Here is a 20,834-nt window from a genome sequence, read left to right as displayed (position 1 = left end):
GTCATTGAGATTTAAACCTTCTGTATAACTCAACATACCATCAACTCTACAGAACTGCATCAACCAAAAATGTGATCCTCTGAGGCCCACCCCCACCCTAGAATGAGTGATGCAGACGCTCTGCACAGACTTCACATACAGGACAGTCTGGGGGGAGCTTGCACTTTGCAGCCCCCTTCATCTGTGATTTAAAGTCATTTTATGGACCAAGAGACTCATCAAGGGGAAAATGTGGTTTTACCCTTTGGTAGTTATACAAAGACAATACAGAATATACATTATGTGTATGTACATGTGTGCTTTGCTGTGTATATCTATGTGTATATATATTGGAAAAGACCCTGATGCTGGGAAAGACTAAAGGTAGGAGGAGAAGGGGACAACAGAGGCTGAGATGGTTGGATGGCATCACTGACTTGATGGATGTGACTTTGAGCAAGCTTTGGGAGTTGGTGATGGACAGGGAAACCTGGCGTGCTGCAGTCCATGGGGTTGCAGAGTCTGACATGACTAAGCAACTGAACTAATATATATATATTTCATTTGTTCTCTTGAAAATAGCAACAAAACTCTCCCTAAACTCAGTCGTCACTCTTAAAAAACAAGGACAGTAAGGACCTATTGTATAGCACATGGAACTCTGTTCAAGTTATGTGGTAGCCTGGATGGGAGGTGAGTTTGGGGGAGAATAGATACATGTGCATGCATGGCTGAATCCCTTCATTGTCCACCTGAGACTACACAAAATTGTTCATCGGCTATACCCCAGTACAAAAAAAAAGAAAAGCAAAGCACGCAAACAAAACCCCCACTTCCTTTGCTTTCCTAAATCAATTTGACGTTTCTTTTTAAATTTCAGTGAAAAAGGCTGATGATCCGGACCTTGGTCAAAGGCAGAGCAGCCAGTCATGAAAGCAAGGAACAGTGACTTCAAGGGGCTTCAAGCAGGAGGCTTTAATGTCTGTGCACTGCCACGTACCTCCCACCCCAGGGCCCTGCTTCACCACTGCAGAGTTTTCAGGAGAGGTGCCATCTCTCTCTACCAACAAGCAAGTTCTCTGGTCATCTCCCTGAACACATCTGGCTCCTGTAACTTGCTGTAATCTGTTCCCCAAAAGGCTAAGATTACTGTGCTACTTACCTCACTAGGAAGCTTTCCAAAAGCCACCCACACAAGCATACCCCTTTCTCAGAAGAACCTTCTAGTTGTGCGTAATTTAATAAAACTGACCATGTAGGATAATGCTGTTTATTAAAAATATATTCAGGGAGAAGGAAGTCAGTGCATTTATGCAATTTTACATACACATCTGTATTTTGAGGTTCCATTATTCCAACAGTTCATATAAATCACTGTTTCAGATAAGAGAAAAAAAATGCTTTACACAGGAGATCAGCAATTGGTTATAAGTTTGGTAGTATGAGTAGGCTTGTTGTAAAAATAAAACCACCTCTTCCAATATTAAAGAGTGTCTCCTTGATGCAGAACAAGTCTTTAGAGTTAAGAACTTTGTCTTGCATAAGAATTAACTTGAAGGTCTTGAAAACAGCCAATTCTCCATTTTCTATAAATATAAATGCTATATTTTGTCTGGATTTTTTTTTCTTTTGAGGTAACAAAGGAAGCATTTTCAGTGATTTGTCACTAGGTTATCCCTTACCAGGTATGTCAACTACTGCAACGTCAAACCTACGACCCATACAAAAGCATTTCTCAGAGTTAGAAATACAGAGTACGACATTTTCAAACAATGTTCTCATTACAGTAGGGAAAATAAAGAGGGTCAAAACAACCAAAGCCCAAGATAACTGAATTAAAGGCTTGATCATCTTTGCTGATGAAGAATGAACCTCAGCATCCAGAACCTCTCCCAGGAGGATTTGGTTTCTGAATGCAGTTAGGTCTTTCCCCAGCAAGTCTCCTTTTTCATCACATTTTTTTTTCCCCGTGGAATATCAGCAACATTCCCATTTCCTGTCTACTCACTGACAGGAATCGGGAGCACAGTCTCAACACCTGTTGGACTAAGAGGAAGACACGCTCAGTTTGCTGGCAATAATCCTTACTGTGGAAAAAGCAAGAGCTGAATCTCACGTCTTAGATGCAGAAGTTGGGGCTGTCGCTCAACCCTAATGGCCTTTATGCACAGGATGCCCCAGAGGAGGACAGGAAGTGACGTCGGCCAGCCAGCTATACCTCTCCTTTCCATGTTATGTACCAAACTCACAAGTACAGCCAAACGTGGGACACAAGGACTTTAGGGTACTACCTTCTTCAGAGAATGCTAAGTTGAAGGGCAGTTCATCACCGCCAACTCAGGGAAGCAGAGCTGAAACGGGAAGAGCAGAAAGTGTCCCGTGGACTGTGTAGAAGGACTTGGCTGGGTTTAGCTAAGGCATCTAGAATTCTCTCCACATCTGTTCCTAATGAGACTACTGGACACTCACAATTCACTTTAGGGGAGTGGAGTTGGGGGGGAGAGGCTGGGAGGAGGGGAATACATTTCACTAACTCTTCCTTCTTAAATAGTTAAAAACATTTTCATCTACGAAGTAGAGCAAATCGGTCACCGTCTGAATGTCAACCCCACAGTTGGTATCAGCTATGACTAACATCTGACTGACTCCACCTCAGAGAGACCTAAAAAGGACAACAAGGTCTTAGTCACTATCCAACTGTCTACATGTGTAAAGCCTCCTTAGAGAGCAGTGAGTGGTGACAGGGTTACTCAGCAAATAAATTTAAGGCATAACTGGAGTAACAGCAAATGAAGGATATTTTTCCCTATGATGCAGTATTAAGGCCTCTGTCCTAGGCAGATTGCTTGAAAATGGGAAGGGTCTTCCTGCTCCTAATTAACCAAGGACCAACTCCCCCACCACCTCCAAATTAAGGAGTTAAGCTGGACTGAGAGCTTTTAAACAGGTTAACTACTGACTTTGAAACAATCAAGCTCCAGAGTGTGATTCAGAAACCAACTAATGTACTCATTAGATGCTGACATCAATGAGGCCAAATCTGCCAGGGCCATGAAATGACTGAAATGGTAAATACAGATATCCAAATAGGAAACATTGTTTATACATATGTGGGAATTTTAACAACAGAATCCTTTAAAAAAAAAAAGAGGAACAAAAACATTATGTTCAGGCAAAAACCTTTTGTGCTTAAAGTCTGTAAAAAGGTTTCAGAACAGTTTAAAAACAAATCAGTTCATTCATTAAAACTAGTTTCACTTGATTAAACTGCACAGGTCCTATGGTGTTGATCTAGAACTGCAGAGACACAGCCCCCTCAAGGTGATGCCAAGGTGAAGCCCTTTGCTCGCTAGAGCCTCTGCAAGGACCCAGGAGGTGCCTCAGTTTGCACTCACTGCTCCATCCCACCTAACACCTAACTCACCCAACCAGGGTCACTGCCCAGGTTCATTAAGAAGATGCTCGTATAAGGCCATTTGAGTGTAAAACGACAAAGTAATCTAAATAAAACAAGCCACTGAATTTCTCTAAGGTGGTGGAATAGGGAACAAAGGAGCTTCTACATCAATGAAGTAAGACTTTAGAACAAACAAAATTGATTTCTCAAAGTCCAATAAAAAAAAAAAAGATCAGTTCGTCACTTTTTCACAAAGATGAACTATGGAAATTCTCTCAAATTTTATGCAACTGGCTTAATTTTGAACCGTAGGAAGGAAGGAAGGAATCTCCTCCCATTCTCCTTCCAGTTATGTTCTTCAAGTTGCTATTCTCAATTCTTTGAATAGCGCAAACAGCCATGATGCAAATCATAGAGCTGTGATGATCTGCTTGCGTTGAGATGCATCTACACAATTGAGTTATGCATACAGCACGGAATATAAACAAAAAGGTGAAGCAAACTTTATTTTCAGGTAAAAACAGGAACCTAATGAATTATTGCAGATTTGAGAAATCAGCACAGAAAACTGGACAGCATTGCTCACAGGTGGAGACAAAGGCCGGGCTGCTTGTCCCAAGTGAGCGCTAGGAAGAGGGGAAGAGGAGACTGGAGGAACAAAAGACGGTGGGGGAAAAACTTAAAAACAAGAACAAGGGGAAAAGGAAAAAAATTGTTTTTCTACTCCAACAGGGAATGTAAACTGCTAATTTTGCTTAAAACCGTATATATCAATTCAAAATGCTCTGACCATAGAATAATAAACACTGGCCAGCCCAAGTTGCAGAACTTTTTAACTGACACAAAAGAAACAAACGAGCTCTCCCTGCCTCCACTACGGAGGTGGTGGTTGCGGGAATCACATGTAGTAAACAGTCCTAGTGTGTCCCTCGTGTAAGGCCAGTGATACCCCACGGCTCTGGTACATCTAAGCTCTTGGAAAAAGCTACCTAGTTATAAGGGCTGAATTATACTGACAATATACTTCAATTCCATGAATTTTAAATTATATCTTAATTTGAGAACATGGAACAACAAAAGCCCATGGCGGACGAAGATGTACCAACTGTGGATTTTGTACACAAAAAACCTGTGTGAGTAGCACAGACATACAAGGGTCGGGTGGGGAAACTCGAGAGAGGGTGGGAGGGTGCGGAGCAGAAAGCACAGAGCTCACTTACTAAACTGTTTTTGTCAAACACACGTGAGCTTGAATTTCTGTACAAGAGTTGTCTTTGGAGGAAGCAAAACTACAGACTTAGCTAGATGGATACACACAGCCCAGAATTAAACTGCACAGCGACATTTATTGTTTCAGCCTGGAAAAACATCCCTTTTTAAATTTCACACAGCAAAGCAAGTTAAAAACTTCACTCGTCAAATAAATGATAATTTAAACAAGAACTTGCTAAAGAAACCTCATCACAACAACGTTTTAGGGCCTGATCACTTTAAGTCCATGGGGCCATTAATGAAGAGGAACCAAGTGTCTCTTTTATATTCTGCAAGCCATTTTCCTACAACGAGAAGGCGTAACATGTTTCCTTGACTCAGGTGACACATTTAGAAAAGAAATCATGATTTCTGTCTTTTGCTGTAACAGGCAGACACCGCGCTTCCTGATGTGATCAGGAAAGATGGAACGACTGCTGCCCTTCTCTCGCGGCCATCAACAGCTTTTCCCGCATTATCTCGAGGCTTGAATAGTCCGGCAACTTAAGATAGTTCACACAGGTCATGACAGAGGGTAGGAAGTCATCTGGGTTCTCTGTTGATTCGAAGGTCTTCCGGACAATGGTCAAAGGTGGATTCAAGCTCCGGAAGCCTGATGAAGAGGGAAGGAAGAAGGACAAAGGAACGTGGTAAGTTTACGGGACGCCCATCAGAAAGCACAGGGAAAACTCGTGTCTCAACCATGAGAATCGGTCTGGAATCACAAGCAGTACCCTTTCTTATCTACTTCCGTCAGAAAACGTCCAACACTGCTCTGCTGCACAAAATGACCACACAAGAAGGCACTTTTTCCTCTTGGGTAATGAACTCTACCCACTCAAGATACGCTGAGGGGAAGGACTCTGGTGCCTGCTTTATTCACCATTCAGTCACTATGACACGGCGGCAAACACTGCTTTATGCTTTCCTTGTGTTTTTTAAAGAGTGCCAATTCAACCCATATTAGGATTCATCTCTGAAAAAAACAGACTTTAGAACCACTTCTCATCTAAGGGTTTATAACATGTACAAATGCCTGAGAATCTGAGTACAGGCAAGCAGTACTACATGCACATGAGCAATCCTACTTCAGTCTAAGAGTCTCTATGAACTGCCTTGCCAGTGATCTCTCTTGTCTCCTAGCACCCTGAAAACTTAACAGTGCAATATTATATAACTAGAAAGAAGAAGAAAGTGTTAGTTGCTCAGTTATGTCTGACTCTTTGCAACCCCATGGACTGTAGCCCGCCAGATTCCTCTGTCATGGAATTCTCCAGGCAAGAATACTGGAATGAGTTGCCATTCCCTTACCCAGGGGATCTTCCCAACCCAGGGACTGAGCCCAGGTCTCCCACATTGCAGGCAGATTCTTTACCATTTGAGCCACCAGGGAACTAAGAGGCATTTGTAAGTCAAAAAATATCCTGCTGTTGGCACTTAAGTTTTGCATGCACACACACTCTCTCTCTCACCATCCCCCTCCACACAGCTACAATAAATCAATAGTTGTACCCACCTCCAACAGGCAATCGTGGGCTACCTGTCACAAACTGGAGAAATAACCTCTGCTGTTCATTATCAAAACTACTGAGAATCTCAAACAAGAACTTCACAGCCCGACTACAACAGAAATAAATACATCAAAGTTATCTCATCATATTAAAATACATTTCTGACTTACAATGAGCTAGAGACTGTTAAATGTAAATATGACTATATATGAATTCACTTTATAAATGCACATAGATTTGTTCTGTTGTTACAGCTGGAATTCAAATGGAATGGCTACTCTGCTGATAAATGAGACTTGTCTGGGACTATACAGGTACTTCCCCTCTACTGTACACAAAATGGTTAATGGGGTGACCTTGGGATCCCCTTCTTTGCCTATTCTGCCCATTTTCACAGAAAACACTTGGGGCAAAAAAGCCCCCAAACCCCTTTCGGTCCTCAAGTCCCAGTCTTGAGAGAAAAGAAGCCAAAATATTGGAAAGCCTCCTTTAGTAGGTTAACAAATTTTAAAACCTAGACCTATATGTGTATTTGAAACCTGGCAGAGCCCAGGCCTTACCTGTCATGAGTGTAACCGTGATCTGGCCTGCAGCATTCCATCAGTGTCTTTGCATCCCAAGTGTCTGCTTTACTACCACACAGAAGCTGATCCAGCTGTGTGTTTAAACAAGGGCAACAGATTACTAAGGACATAACTGAGCCAAGTGGCACACGTTTTCGGTTTTGTGGTGAGCTGATATGAAGTCCACAAGCTTCTGCTTGGTGCTCTTTATACAAAGTGCTCTTCCACTATTAATCACAGATTCACTCTCCTCTGTAGCTGACAGTAACCGGTGCCCTGACCATCTGCAGGGACTAGGTTCCAGAGAAACCTTTAATCTGAATCAAAACCTACCTAATTCTTCTCATTTCTTTAGAGGCTTTAACTTCATAATCTACCTCTGACCAGAGAGATCTTATAAATTCTGACTTTTACAAACACAAGGGCACACAATAACAGAAGCTAACAGAGAGAATATTGAGCAGGAGATGTGGGAGAACAAAGCTGAACCAATAGCAAACAGGGAGGTTTTCCCGCTTTGCAAAGGCACTTCTATGCCAGACGGTTGTCTAGGACTAAGACAGTCATTACAGGACAGATATTGGAAAGAAAGAAATGCTCATGTCCTTAGAATAAAAATCTAAGATCAGCATCCAGTTAAACCATCTCTCACCTGGTTGACTGCCCATTTGCAGGATGACTTGTCTACTTTGAGAAAATCCATTCGGCACATGTGAAATTTGGTATCTACTACACTGTCAGGCACTGTATGTATCTTGTTCAGTGAGACAGAGTTTACCTCAATTTTATGAATGAGCCAGTCAGCTTATATACGAAAGCCTGGATAAGGTCACACAGCTAAGCAGTGAGGTTGCTGTTTAGTTACTAAGCCACATCTGACTCTCTGCGACCCCACGGACTGTAGGCTGCAGGCTCCCCCGTTCATGGGACTTCCTAGGCAAGAACACTGGAGTGGGCTGCCATTTCCTTCCCCAGGGGATCTTCCTGACTCAGGGTTGAACCTGCATCTCCTGCACTGGCAGGCAAATTCTTTATTGCTGAGCCACCTGGGAAGCCCCAGGCAGTGGGGACCAGGATCCAATTCCAAAAGCAACCCTTGCTGATTTCATTTCCAGGTGACACTTAGTGCCTAAAAGTGCCAGGTACACACGTTTTCAAATTAGTAGCAAATAAAAATGGACACAAAAATAATTGAGAGTAAAATGCTAAGTCATTCAAAGATTTGCAGATTCAGCCAGAAAATATATTATAAAAAAATACTCACATCATATTGAATATTCATTCTCACTTAGGAAATGATCTTATTTTTCCCAAACTACCCTCTTAACGCCCAACCCTCCACAATTTTATTTGCTCATAACAATAGGGTATCTGACTAAAAAGCACAGAGATACCTCACTAAGATTAATTACAGGTATGGAACTAGAGATGACCATTTCTTCTGCACACAAGCTACTCACTTCTTCTGGGTAGAAGTACTGGAGATGACTGAGTGGGAAGACCGATTCAAATCCATCTCTAAATGAATCAAATTGCCTGGAAACACCTTCGTTTAGTGCCCAAAATATAACCAGCTGCAAAAAAAAAAATAAAATAAAATAAAAAATTCTTTAAAAATCTGTGACCAGAGTCCAAGTTTCTTTCCTATTTAATATTTGGCAAAGTAGAGTGATATATCCTTCCTGATCACTTAAAAAAAAAAATTCCAAGATCTTTAGAATATGTTGCAGAAAACTGTGTAAGTAACAGATAGGTCAGGTTAACTTCTGATTCAGGGTCTGGCCATTATGAATACGTAAAAAATGCCACATGCATTTATATTTAGTGTGTTTTAAAAATTTATTTACATAACATCCCTGTGAGTTACAAATTACCTTACCAAATGAAAACCACATGAAACTTCCCAAGAGGATGAAATGTTATTGAGAATTAAAGATAATGTTTCAAGAGTCACAATTACCATCTGTTGGAAAAGTCTGGTCTCAGAGCTGTAGGTGGCTTTTTGTCTAGAACCCAATGCTCTTTCCATTCAAAGTCAGGAATAAAACAAAAGAAACTTTTCCAAAAGTAGTGATGATAAAGACATATAGATTGCAATCTAAAATATAATTTGGATCAGTACGAAATTGTTTTTCCTTAATAAATAGGTCAAGGATGGTGAGAGGGCAAACAAACATAAACGTCTGTACACAGGTATGGAGAGCATCAAAGGCAATGAGGTCAAGTTAAGTGGCTTGAGAGAAAAGCAGAAATGCAGTTTAGAGACAACACAAGGGATGTTCCTTTTCACTGATTTTTTTCTTAAACTAAGAAAATATGATGTTATTAGATGGCATTCAAGCTTAAAGGCAGAGTTCACAGCTATACATGAGGCATACTGTGAAATATCTGACAATGTCTCAAGTGCAAACAGAAGTTAAGGCATGAGAAAAGGGACTTCATATAGTCACCCAGGGCGGTGACGGTCTCAAACCAGTCTGTGCAGCAGCTCCCAGCCACGGATCGCATATCCCACCCCCTCCCTCATAGCAGTCGGCCCCACCCCACGTGACCACCAATGGCCTTCTCTCCAGGGGATGTGGCCAGTACGCACTCTTAAATACTCCTCCAAATTGTGGATGGTGACCGGTATATCCTTTCCTCCTTTCTTTAGTTCAATGTTAGGAAACCCTGGCAGAGTGAAATCCAATCCCAGATCCTCCACGGAGCAGCCATTCATAGTCAGGGTTTCTAATGCATACTGGAGACTCTCTTTGGTCTAAAAAAAGGGGGGAAGGGTGTTTGTCACAAATAAAAAGAAAGGCTAATAAACTGTATGAGTTTCTTTAGCTCTGAGCCTGTTCTTTCTTTGTTATAATCTACACAAAGTCACTGAGATCATATAGGAAATAATCATAAACACTTCAAAATCCAACTATTTTTACGTGAGAAAACAAGACTGAGTGTTCCTTCAAAATGAGATGTTTGCTACTCAATTTGACCATACTCAAACACATTTCACAGGCCATAATAGATGGCATCACAGACTCAATGGACATGAGTTTGAGTAAACTCCGGAAGTTGGCAATGGACAGGGAGGCCTGGCGTGTTGCAGCCCATGGGGTTGCAAAGAGTTGGATACAACTGAGCAACTGAATTGAACTGAACTGAATAGTCTGCATAACGATTGATTTAAGAGTGCAGGCTCTAAAGCCAGACAAACTTCACAAATTTTCAGCTAAACTTAATGAATCCAAGGGAAAAAAAGAGGTCATTCAGTTGTATTCGATTTTCTGGGACCCCATGCACTGTTGCCCTCCAGGCTCCTCTGGAGTGCTAATTCCAATATATGTACGTAGCAAATACTAAGTAATACAACACAGTTAGGAAATTGTAAATACAAATAATGTACTTTCTAGTAAAAGTAGTTAACTTGTTTTCTCCGCAAGCTCAAGTCTAAAGAACACCCAGAGATCCTTCATTCAATTACTGCAGGCCCAGCACTAACAACTCTGTATTCACACAGCAAGATGACGATGAAAAACGGTTTCAACGAATTCCTAAAAAAAGTCAAGTCCCACTTTGAAGACAAATGCATGTTAATAGCAGTTTGTATTACTCACTTTTACAAAATGCTTAAGATTTTGAAGCCCTTACATAAAATATTATTTCTGAATCAAAGACCAACACACACAACTGCAAATTCTCTTTGAAAAGAAGGTGTCAGGAGAAAGAAAAAGAAGTTACAGGAGAAAGAAGGTGAATGACTTTCTGATTTAAAGATGCCCCTGGGTATGAAATTCCTAGAGGTTAGACAGTCAAGATGCAGAAAAGTAATCACTTATACAACAACAACAACAAAAACTGGGAAGTTCTAGTTAATACTTTTTAAAAGAGGAAACTGAAAGCCGCTTAGGATTCCAGATAATCAAAACATAGCATTGGGGTGGGGCAGAGTTATTTAACATTAAGGTAAAACACTTTGTTCAGAATTTTTGCTTCTCTGCAAAAACACATGTTTACATCTTTCTCAGTTTGGGTACATCATTTCATGACACACACAAGAAAGGTTTTCCATTTTTCATTTGAAATGCCTGTCAGCAAAAGGACTTAATAAAAACTCTCCCACTGGAAAGCTCTAAACAATGCTATTATTGATAGGAATCTAGAATATACAGTATGTCCTTGAGATGTTTAAAAGGGATTAGCCATTTTACATATTACATATTAAATTAAGAGCTACGCTTTAGCCAATTTTTCATGTATTTTTCAAGAATTTAAATTACCAAGTGGAAGCTCAGCTTGGACACCTTGTTCCATCTGTATGCTTTATAAATAACGAAGTAAGACATTTGAGAATACCACCAGTCTTCAAGTTCTGGTTGAAGTTTTCTGGAATGTGGTTCTTGTGCTACACATCTTACACTTTTAAATTGATAACATCAGATAATAAACATTAGAAGAACAAATTTCAAAAGATTTGAGGAAGAGAATGCAGCAGACTACACAGGAGACAAGGATACATAAGAGAGCTTGTAAAAGCTCTAAGACCGTGGCCTCCAGAGCAGAGAGCCTGGGTTTGAAGTCCAGCTCTCAGGTATTTCAGCTAAGTGACCTTGGGTAGGCAACTCAAACTATCTGCCTCGGGTTTCTCATGTGTAAATGTGTAAAGTAGGGATAACAAAAACATGTGTATCTCACAATGGATTAAATGAATTAATACATGTAAGGCTCTTGGAAGAGGGTCATGAATTGTACTTTATTGGTGGGGGGAGAGGTTTGAGGAGGGGTGGTTTGTGGTGGTACAGCATTATTTACCTAAGAGATGATCTTAAATAAGATTATAGTAGTTTAAATTTTACAAGGTTGGTAAGCATAAACCTAACTGGTTTTAAAAATCCTAAGACAACAGATCTTACATGGAAAAGATGGATCTGGCTTCTTTAAAAACCAATTTCTCTTAATAAATGTTTACCAAAAAATTACCATTAATAATTATCAATAAATATGGGAGATAAAATTCTTACAAATCATCTTCTTTCTTGACAAAAAGGTACTCTAAAAGCCCCATCTCCAATAAGCTCCTATCTTATTGAGAGACATAACCTTTTACCTAGCTATAGAATCTTAATTCTTTATTCTTATTTTATGCAGTTTACAAAATATACGAGTTGATTTATCACTGGTCCATGTTACTTGCCCCAATATAAAGACATCTGACTCTATCCCGCTTCTCAAAAAATAAAATTCTGTCTTCTTCCAATGTCAGATACAGAACCTTATTACTCTCAGACTGAATCAAATTATTTTGTTAATATATGAAAAATATACATTAATGATATAAAGATCAAGATTATTCATGAGATCTAACAGAGAAATCTCAACAGATGTTACCAAGAAATAGTGACACCACCATGACCTTTAAAAATACCTTCCTGAGATTTCTCTAGAAACAAATAGGTTGTTCCTATATTAAGCCATCTTTCCAGAAAATCAATCTGTTGCCCTAAGAATAGCTTTATTGATTCAAATGCTTACTGAAAAAATTCAATATGACAGAGTATCTGCCCGGATACATAACATCCACCTAAAATGTAATAAAACAAGCCCTATGGTTTTAGTTAGAGGTGTATTTTATTTGCTGGTCAAGTTGCTTGTTCATCATCTGCTGTTATTACAGGCCATCTTACCCCCTGTAAAAATCGTATGTTTCAGCTGTTATAATAACAATTAAACTCTTCCAATATAAAAATAATAACCAGGCCGAACAGAAATCACTTAACAAAGACCCCATCTTCTAAGCCTACCTGGGATTTATCTTGTTCAAGTCTTTTCTTCTGTCGGACGATGTCTTCAAGGTGATACACTGACCTGGCTACAACTGGGTCAATGTCAAACAAATCGTGTGATGTCAGCGAAGTTTCTTGCCGGAGCATCCATTTATAAAAAGGTAAGCCCAGGGGAAGGTCCACCTACAAGAGAAGATGCAAATGCTGTAATAGTCACATTAAGCTTCTAGCAGTGCCTCCATTCTTTAAGTGACACTTGAAGAGGTCATTTTAAAAGGTCAAGTAATCCCTGAGGCGGGGGTAGGGGTGGGGGGGGGGGGGGGGGGGAGCCGGATAACGACAAATTTAAAAACTGTTTCTCTTATTACACAAAACTGTCCCCATTTAAACTCAATCTGGGGGCCTGACAGTGGAAAAAAAAAACTTAATATTGAAGATTCCTATTTAAACACTGACCCAAAAAAGGAAGCTTTCAATGATGGACGTATATTTTCCATAAGGACCTCAACACCAAGAGATGTTCAGAGGCAGCTTACTTTATTTTGGACCAAGTGAACATAATTCTACTTTAGTCTCTATTACTGCATATTCAGAAATAAGAATTTTTAAAAGAAACAATTAGTTGTAATTAAAATGAAACTTCAAAAATAATTAACAGCCCATTTTTTTCAACCAAGATCCCCCAGAGAATTTTATATATTTATAAAATTCTCTGATATATATATATATATAATATATAAAATTAAAGCCACCCTTAATGTTCCTTGATTCTCTGAACCTCTGCTGCCATAAGAGTGATCCACAGACTGGCATCTGGGTATCACCTGGATGCTGGTAAGGAAATGTGGAAACCCAGGCCTGACCCATGAGCTGCTGAACCAAAATTGGATTTTCAAAGAAATTCTCCAAGCAATTCATGTGCACATTAACATTTGTGAAAGCACTCTCTTAAAAGACAGCATTAAGTGTAGGGGATTAAGGGACTGGCATAGAACAGAAGTATAAAAGAACTGTAGAAAAACAACTCTAAACTTACCAATCTGAAATCCATGATAGCCTTGGCCATTAGTTTTCCTAAGAAGCGAAACTTCATCTTAACCTTTGCGATATGAGCTGGCTTAGCTGTCCTACCAAAGGGAAGCGCAAACAGGCCTTGGAGGTTTTGAATATACTTGGTCCCTTCTTGGCTTCCTATAAAATGAGTAAATCACCAAACCTTAGGTGTCATTTCACAAAACAAGACAAAACTCGGTAATTAAGAACATTTAAGAAATTTAGTATTCTCAGGATCAGTCAGCAGATCACAGAATGAAATCCTCTGGAGCTGGAAGGGCCTCATCTTATTTGATAGATGAGAAAACAAAGGTGAAAAGAAATTAGGTCAGAGGGCCTGGCCCTCCACTGTAAGCTAAACATATATAATGAATTGTTATGGGCCCTTTACCTGATAATGACAAACTGACACACTCACAGATGATTTATTACCTTTTGGATTGCTAAGAGTTACTTCCTCCCCTCTCCAGAGACCCAAGTCAGCTCTCTGCAGTTCCTGAGATACAAGTGCATAAAACTCCAGTGTAGGCCCAAGACCTGTGCCAACCTACAGAGGAACAAAAGCAGGACAAGGTAAATTTTACAATCTGTGCTGTCCCCCTTTTGAACCTGCTGACCTTTTGGCAAAGTCAATACTAACAGCAATTCTTTATCAGGATGTATTCAAGCCTACTCCCCAAATTGTCTGTCTTCCCTCAGTCCTGGTCACCTGGATGGAGAGCCCTTTATCACTTCCCACTCCCTGTGGCCCCAACATTTAAATTGTATGGTTAAAGTTCGTGCACTGATAAGATTAGTTTTGCAGCCTCATGCCCTGCCTGGCCTCAGGGATAGATGGCAGTGTCTGGAAAGGATCCCCTTCCCTTCTCTCTTTGTGAACTGTTCCCCTGGTCCAAGAACAGTTCGCATGTCCACTCTGCAGAAGCCTCTGTATCTTCCCAGTTACTTTGCTCCTTTTTCAGAACTTACACTCTGGCTGCAAAAGGACTCACCACCTTACACTACCATGATTTCACTCTACAGTAACGGCGCATCTCACCTGGGTTAACTTTAATTACCTTGTATCCTTCATAGTGCCTGGGCACCTTATTCGCCATTTAATAGAGGTTGCTGAATAAAACACACACACAAACACGAAGGTCTGAGCTCACATCAGCACCCGCAGGGCTAACTCAGAGTGTGCTGGTACTGCTTCAGACCTGGGGTGCCCCGGAGGATACACAGGGAGGGGTGGCATCTGGGGGAGTCTGATTTACAGCCTGGGCACTGATATTTTTAAACAAGCTCCAAAGGGAGAGCACTGAGTAAAAAACTCTCCTCCATGAGACACGCGATCCTGGCAGTCATCATAACTTTCATGTCCTATGTGCTCACACCATAAATCAGATATGCAACTAATGACAAGTTAATACCATAGTTTATAAGCTTACTCTAACCATAGTGCTGTCAGGAAGGTTCTATTTCACTTACTGAATACTAGTAAATAATGGGCATTACCTTACCATTAACACAGTTGCTTTTTTAAAGGCACCCCCACTAGCTTAGATCTAGTCCACTGAGTAAGTTAAGTGTAACTTTCCAAACAGCTACCTGCTTGGACCTGGCAACGCTTCCTGCCCCAGCTCACGTTGGTCACTACACAGTTTTAACTGCTATCAGCATTTACCCCCTGCTGCAACCAGAGCCTTGGAGCCACCCGTGGCTCTTCCCCTTCCTGCACCTCATGTAACAACCCTCCGTTAAACACTGGAAACCCCATCTTCAAAATCTGTGCTCAACTGGTAACCAAAGGATCTCTCATCTAGCCCAGTGCTGGAGCCTGCTAAGTGGTCTCTTGCGTCTTTACATCTCACATCCTACTCGAACAGCTCGAAGAGTGATCCTCGTACAGCCCAAGTTCACATCATTCCTCCATGCCCTCCAAAGGCTCCCCATCTCGTTCTAGCAGAAGCTCAAATTCTGAGCTAGGCCTGCATGTCCCGTGTGATCCCTTGACACCTTCTAGCTACTGTCATCCTTCAGCAGGACAAGAATTTTGCCTCAGGGCTTTTTGCTTCACTTTTCTTTTGCTAAGAGACAGTCTTTCCCCTAGATAGTAATGCTAGTGGTGGTTTAGTTTCTAACTTCTGTCTGACTCTCCTAACCGCAGGGACTGTAGCCCACAAGGTTCTTCTGTCCATGGGATTTTCCAGACAAGAATATTGGAGTGGGTTGCCATTTCCTTCTCCAGGGAATCTTGCCAAAGCAGGGATCAAACCCATATCTCCTGCACTGCAGGTGAATTCTTTATACCTCTAAACCACCAGGGAAGTCAGTAATGACTGTTGCTCAAATGTCAACTTACACCACCTACCCCCTCCTCATCATGCTCTTATTTTGCTTCAGTTTTCTTCAGCACACACCCTAACATATATATGCGCACATGAGTGAGTGAGTGTGTATGGGCCTTCCCAAACTAAAAGCTCCGTGACAGTAAGGACTTTGGGTCTTTTGTTCTCCACTCAATTGTCAGCTCTGGAGAAAGGTGGGAAAAGAAGGCAGAGAAGAACTGCAGTAGCATCTGGCGTCCACCAGATGGTGCTTTACAGCAGTTATCCCTACCTCCCTTCAGCGTAATTACCCCAGGCTAAACAGAAATCATAGATCAAAGCAGCCTGTTTTCTCCATACCAATATTGTTATTTCTAAAGTCAAACAGACTCAACTTAAAATATTAAACGACACAGGAATCACTGCATCCGCCTTCACCCTAGCAAGTCTCTGGGATAAAGGACCAGGACAGCTGCTCTGACAAGTCACCCTGCACTGGGTGACCAGCAACCCTGCAGACCAACCTGACCTTTCAGGGATCTTCGTCCTACCCAGCCATTCCTTCAAAAAAGAAAAAGAAAAGCAGATATTCTAGTTTTGCTTCATCAGTTTTTAAAGGAATGTGGAGGTACAAAACTTGCCAATCTCAAAATGTTTCTTTGGCATGTGGATCACTTACAACGGAAAACAATCAAGGCCCAAAAGACAAAGGAAGAAACTTTGACTCACTCTAACTGCCGAGAAGAATTAGACAAAGGGCCTGTTCCCAGAACAGAGCTATCAGCAGTGGCATCTGCAAAGAATAAAGGACAGAGACGGCCAGGGACAGTTGCTGGGGTAGGGTGGTGGGGCACAGGGCCTTGAGAACAGAGTCCACTCCTGGGTCCCACTGTTCCTGCCTGGCCCAGCAAATATTTGTTTACTAAACATCTGCTCCATGTGAATTGCCTTCCTCTCCTTTGAAGTCTGAAACCACTACCCCCACATCCTCTTTTGTCTTTGGGCTGAAGGTGGTATTTTAGATGAGAGCTGAGACCATTTTGATGAGTTAAGAGTCTCTTTCATTTTTTCCTGTAATCTGCCCCATGCCAATTTCGTAGACCAGCCAGAAGAACCTAGAAGGGTAGAGGAAAATGTCTTCCTCTCCAACAGGCAGGAAAAACATAAAGGTCTAGAAACAAACACTGAAAAACAATCAAAAAAAGACAACGCTCTTATTTGAAACTTTGAGTCTTTTCCTTTCCAAAATTAAAGTTTATATACTAACATACACCATGTGACAGATAATGTTGTGCTTTTTATATTTTAGCTCATTTAATCATTTTAACAACACAATGGGGGGGAGGGACATTTATTGGGCCCTTTGTTGGGTTATCACTGGGGAGTTTACATAACTTGCCCAACTTCATATAGTTAGTAAGTGGCAGCACTGGACTTGCCAGTCCAGGCGCCTAACCTTTCACTGTCAGGGCGGCTGGGTCATCTGCAGCTCAAAACCCTGGGCTTGTTTGCTGAGCCCAGAGACTGGCTTAGTTCCTCCCTGGCTTACCAGTCATCTCTATTTGATAATGGAGCCCATTTTGTTCTGACATTTTGGATCAAGTTTCTTATAGAGCTAGTGAGAAAGACTTCCTAACAGCCACCAGCTGACTTAAACGGTTGAATGTGGCTTATAACCTGAGGTACTGGGCACATATGAAGTCAGCACCCCTCCCTACTCCTCTTCCTCAACGAAGCTGGCTCACGGACTCTTTGTTTCCAGAGTCATCAGGTGAGACTCGTTAATGAAAATCATAAAATTATGATTTCTCTATCAGTAATTCAATCCTGTTCCCTGGAATAATCTGTGATGCTATTCTGAACTTGTTTAGGACTCATGTAAAATGCAACCTGAAGAGAGGCACTAAGGATGAGAGAGAAAGGACAGTCATGCCTGGTGAGAGGAAAATATGGAGTCAAAAAAAGTAGACCAAAAAAAAACAAAAGTAGACAAAGCATGTTTAAATAACCAAGCAGACGGAGCTGACTAGAGCGAAGATCTTACAGTTCCATAAATAAGATATCTGGGCTTGTAAACACGTAAGAACTGTATCTCTTCAGCCTGGCTGATTACAGTCTGTGGGGTTGCAGAGAGTTGGACACGACTGAGCAACTGAGTCAGCTAGCAATCAGTATAATGGAACATTGTATGTTATGTTCATGAGTTTTAGAAATCTAAAGACTTAAGTTGTGTCCTAAGGGAAAGAGGAGGGAAAGCACGCCCAGGAGACTTAATACTTCTGGTCAAAGTAGACAGAAAATTATTATTTGAGCCTCTGGTGCATTGGCCTGGCTATTTAAAAACATCTCAAAAGAAAAAGACAAAGATTAGAAAGAAAAGTTGTCTTTTTTCATTGATGACATGACTGTCTCCAATGTGGATCAGTTAACTATAGCTCAGGCCTACTGCCTGCTTTGTACAGTCCATAAGCTAAGAACGAGTCTACAATATTAAAAATTCTTGAATAATATCTCACAATGTGTAAAAATTATACAACTTCAAATTTCAGTGACTATAAATAAAGTCTCACTGACACATGGCCATGCTTGTTTCGTGTCTGTGTGTGCAGGGCCATGTTCAGGCTACTGAGGCAGAGCTGAGGTGTTCTGATGAAGATCCGAAGGCCCACAAAGCCTGAAATATTTATTTCCTGACTCTTTATAGAAAAGTTGCCCAAGCCCTGTATCTACAACCCTCCCAAATGATCAATTTAGAAATTTCTAGAATCAGTTCTAGAATCAGTAAGTTTATCAAGGTCACAGGAAACAAAGGCAAGGTGAATAAAGGCTGGGGACTGACTGTAAAATGGTGGAAAAGAACTCTTTGTGGTGATGGGATTTTATTCTTCATCTTGATGTGGTAGTGGTTCATAGACTGCATACATCTGTCAACTTTCAGAACTGTGTAACTTAATGACAAAAGTGTGAGTTTATTATATATGAGTTGTAGCTCAGTAAACAGCAGTTGGAAGATTTTCAAAGTTATATTTAAAACCTTTCACTTTATCAACCTAAACAAACACTTGCTTTTATGCCAGGGGGAAAAAAGCCCCTGTCTTTCATTATACAATGTAACTCAAATATGGAGAACTTGGAACAAACCACTGAAGGGAAAACAGACTGAATCTCAAGTTCTGAGGTAATTTCCCAATCGTCTTTTAGAACTTCACCAAGAGTCATCCTGTCACGAGCACAAGTCAACAGCCTCCTAAGCTCACCTCATTTTCATACTGGATTTCTAACATGGCCCGTGAGCTGCCAAGATCCTGCATTACAGACTCCGCTTGTTTCAGCAGCTCCTCTCTGTTCACAGTACGCTGCAAAAGCAAGTACAAATGTGAGGAGATTTTAATAAAACACGGGGCATTTCTCTCAGTGGGATGGGGGTCGAGAATCAACTCAACTGTTGAAAATTATTTCTTAAAAAAGCACACCTCAGAAAATGTTTTAAGATATAGCTACAGAGCTACAAATGTCAACAACATCTGGCTATCATGAAGAAAAGCTAGATGTGAGTGTAATTACTATCTTGAGCCATGGGATATTCAGAAAATTCAAGGTGGTAAAGGAAGGATCTCTGTAACCTTCTCAAACATCAATGGAATTCAAGGCTGTGGCTCCACAAAGTCTCGCTGGGTACATTTACAGATGATAGAGAAGTAACCATGCAGGTGATAGGTGAGCTGCAGACCTACTGGCTCTGACCTGCAGAGATCCTACAAGCACTACTGCAAACATCTACTGAGGAGATTCATGGTACCAAGAAAGGTACTGATAGATTCCCAAATTCTACCAATGCTGTGCGTTTCAGAATGATAAATGACACGAATAAAGACAGGATTTAAAAAAACATTTTTCTATTTCACTTCTCATTCCTCTCATCTGCCCCCCTCCCCCTTTCATGCCATTACATTTTAATGGCTTTTATGAAACTTATGGAGACAGAAGTTTTTATTAGGAAGACAGACTTCAATAAGACTCCTCAGCAAGCAAGAAACAGATGAACAGAGAAGTCCCAAGGAAAAGGCAGTGCAGTGTGGGAAGTACAAGACAGGTCTTCAATGGAAACAGCCCAAGGCTGTGTGGTTTAGAGCAATCAATGTGAGGCCAGGATGAGAAGCATAAAAAAATGAAATCAGCAACACAAGGGCTGACTGGCTTAGAGACATGAACTACATCAGGGATGTGGTGTATCTCTTCTAATTGAACTGATTCGCCAAGGGAATGATGTGGATTTGATTAATTCTACCTATAGCATAAAAGCATCAGTTATACAAGGGACACAGAGTTCGTAATTTAGAAAGAAAAGGAAGTCTCAATAAAAGAACACAATATTCTTCCTTTGCACAAGAGTTATGGAGACTGAAAGAGAAAAACAATCATAAAAATTATTATAGAAACTGAGGATGGGAGAGGACTCTTACTGGAGTAAAGAAGAATCCCAAGAGATTCTAAGAGATTGACAGGAAGATATGGAGAACACATCTGGATAAGAGGAAAACCAAAGACTATGACTAAGGCAGGTCTATGAATCAAGGTTCATGTTAGATTCATGAATCAAGGCAAACTGGAAGTGGCCAAACAGGAGATGGCAAGAGTGAACACTGACATTTTCGGAATCGGTGAACTAAAATGGACTGGAATGGGTGAATTTAACTCAGAAGACCATTACATCTATGACTGTTGGCAAGAATCCCTTAGAAGAAATGGAGTAGCCATCACCATCAACAAAAGAGTGAGAAATATAGTACTTGGATGCAATCTCAAAAACAACAGAATGATCTCTGTTCGTTTCCAAGGCAAACCATTCAATATCACAAGTCTATGCCCCAACCAGTAATGATGAGGAAGCTGAAGTTGAATGGTTCTATGAAGATCTACAAGACCTTCTAGAACCAACAACCAAAAAAGATGTCCTTTTCATTACAGGGGACTGGAATGCAAACCTAAGTCAAGAGATATCT

The 20,834-nt window shown here is 40.8% G+C and overlaps 1 protein-coding gene across 23 annotated transcripts in view; it reads right to left on the bottom strand.

Annotated features, from left to right (window-relative positions):
* Window positions 1-1,235: 1,235 nt before the first annotated feature.
* TRIP12 (thyroid hormone receptor interactor 12) overlaps window positions 1,236-20,834 on the bottom strand; it is a 149,564-nt gene continuing 129,965 nt past the window's right edge. For 22 of the 23 annotated variants that reach the window (XM_043909759.1, XM_043909757.1, XM_043909764.1 and 19 more), the window contains 9 exons: window positions 19,089-19,187; window positions 13,955-14,069; window positions 13,506-13,660; window positions 12,488-12,652; window positions 9,295-9,459; window positions 8,162-8,275; window positions 6,699-6,793; window positions 6,144-6,247; window positions 1,236-5,240 (listed from right to left, as the gene is read on the bottom strand). In XM_043909759.1, the coding sequence (XP_043765694.1) occupies window positions 5,044-5,240; window positions 6,144-6,247; window positions 6,699-6,793; window positions 8,162-8,275; window positions 9,295-9,459; window positions 12,488-12,652; window positions 13,506-13,660; window positions 13,955-14,069; window positions 19,089-19,187 (1,209 nt within the window). In that variant the 3' untranslated portion in view covers window positions 1,236-5,043. Of the gene's footprint in view, window positions 5,241-6,143; window positions 6,248-6,698; window positions 6,794-8,161; window positions 8,276-9,294; window positions 9,460-12,487; window positions 12,653-13,505; window positions 13,661-13,954; window positions 14,070-19,088; window positions 19,188-20,834 lie in introns of those variants that run through there. The other variant, XR_006342373.1, reaches the window with a different exon arrangement.

The sequence above is a fragment of the Cervus elaphus genome, chromosome 8, assembly GCF_910594005.1.
Source record: "Cervus elaphus chromosome 8, mCerEla1.1, whole genome shotgun sequence".
Lineage (NCBI taxonomy): Eukaryota > Metazoa > Chordata > Mammalia > Artiodactyla > Cervidae > Cervus > Cervus elaphus.
Note: the sequence above shows the minus strand (reverse complement) of the source record. Positions and strands in the feature narration are given on the sequence as shown.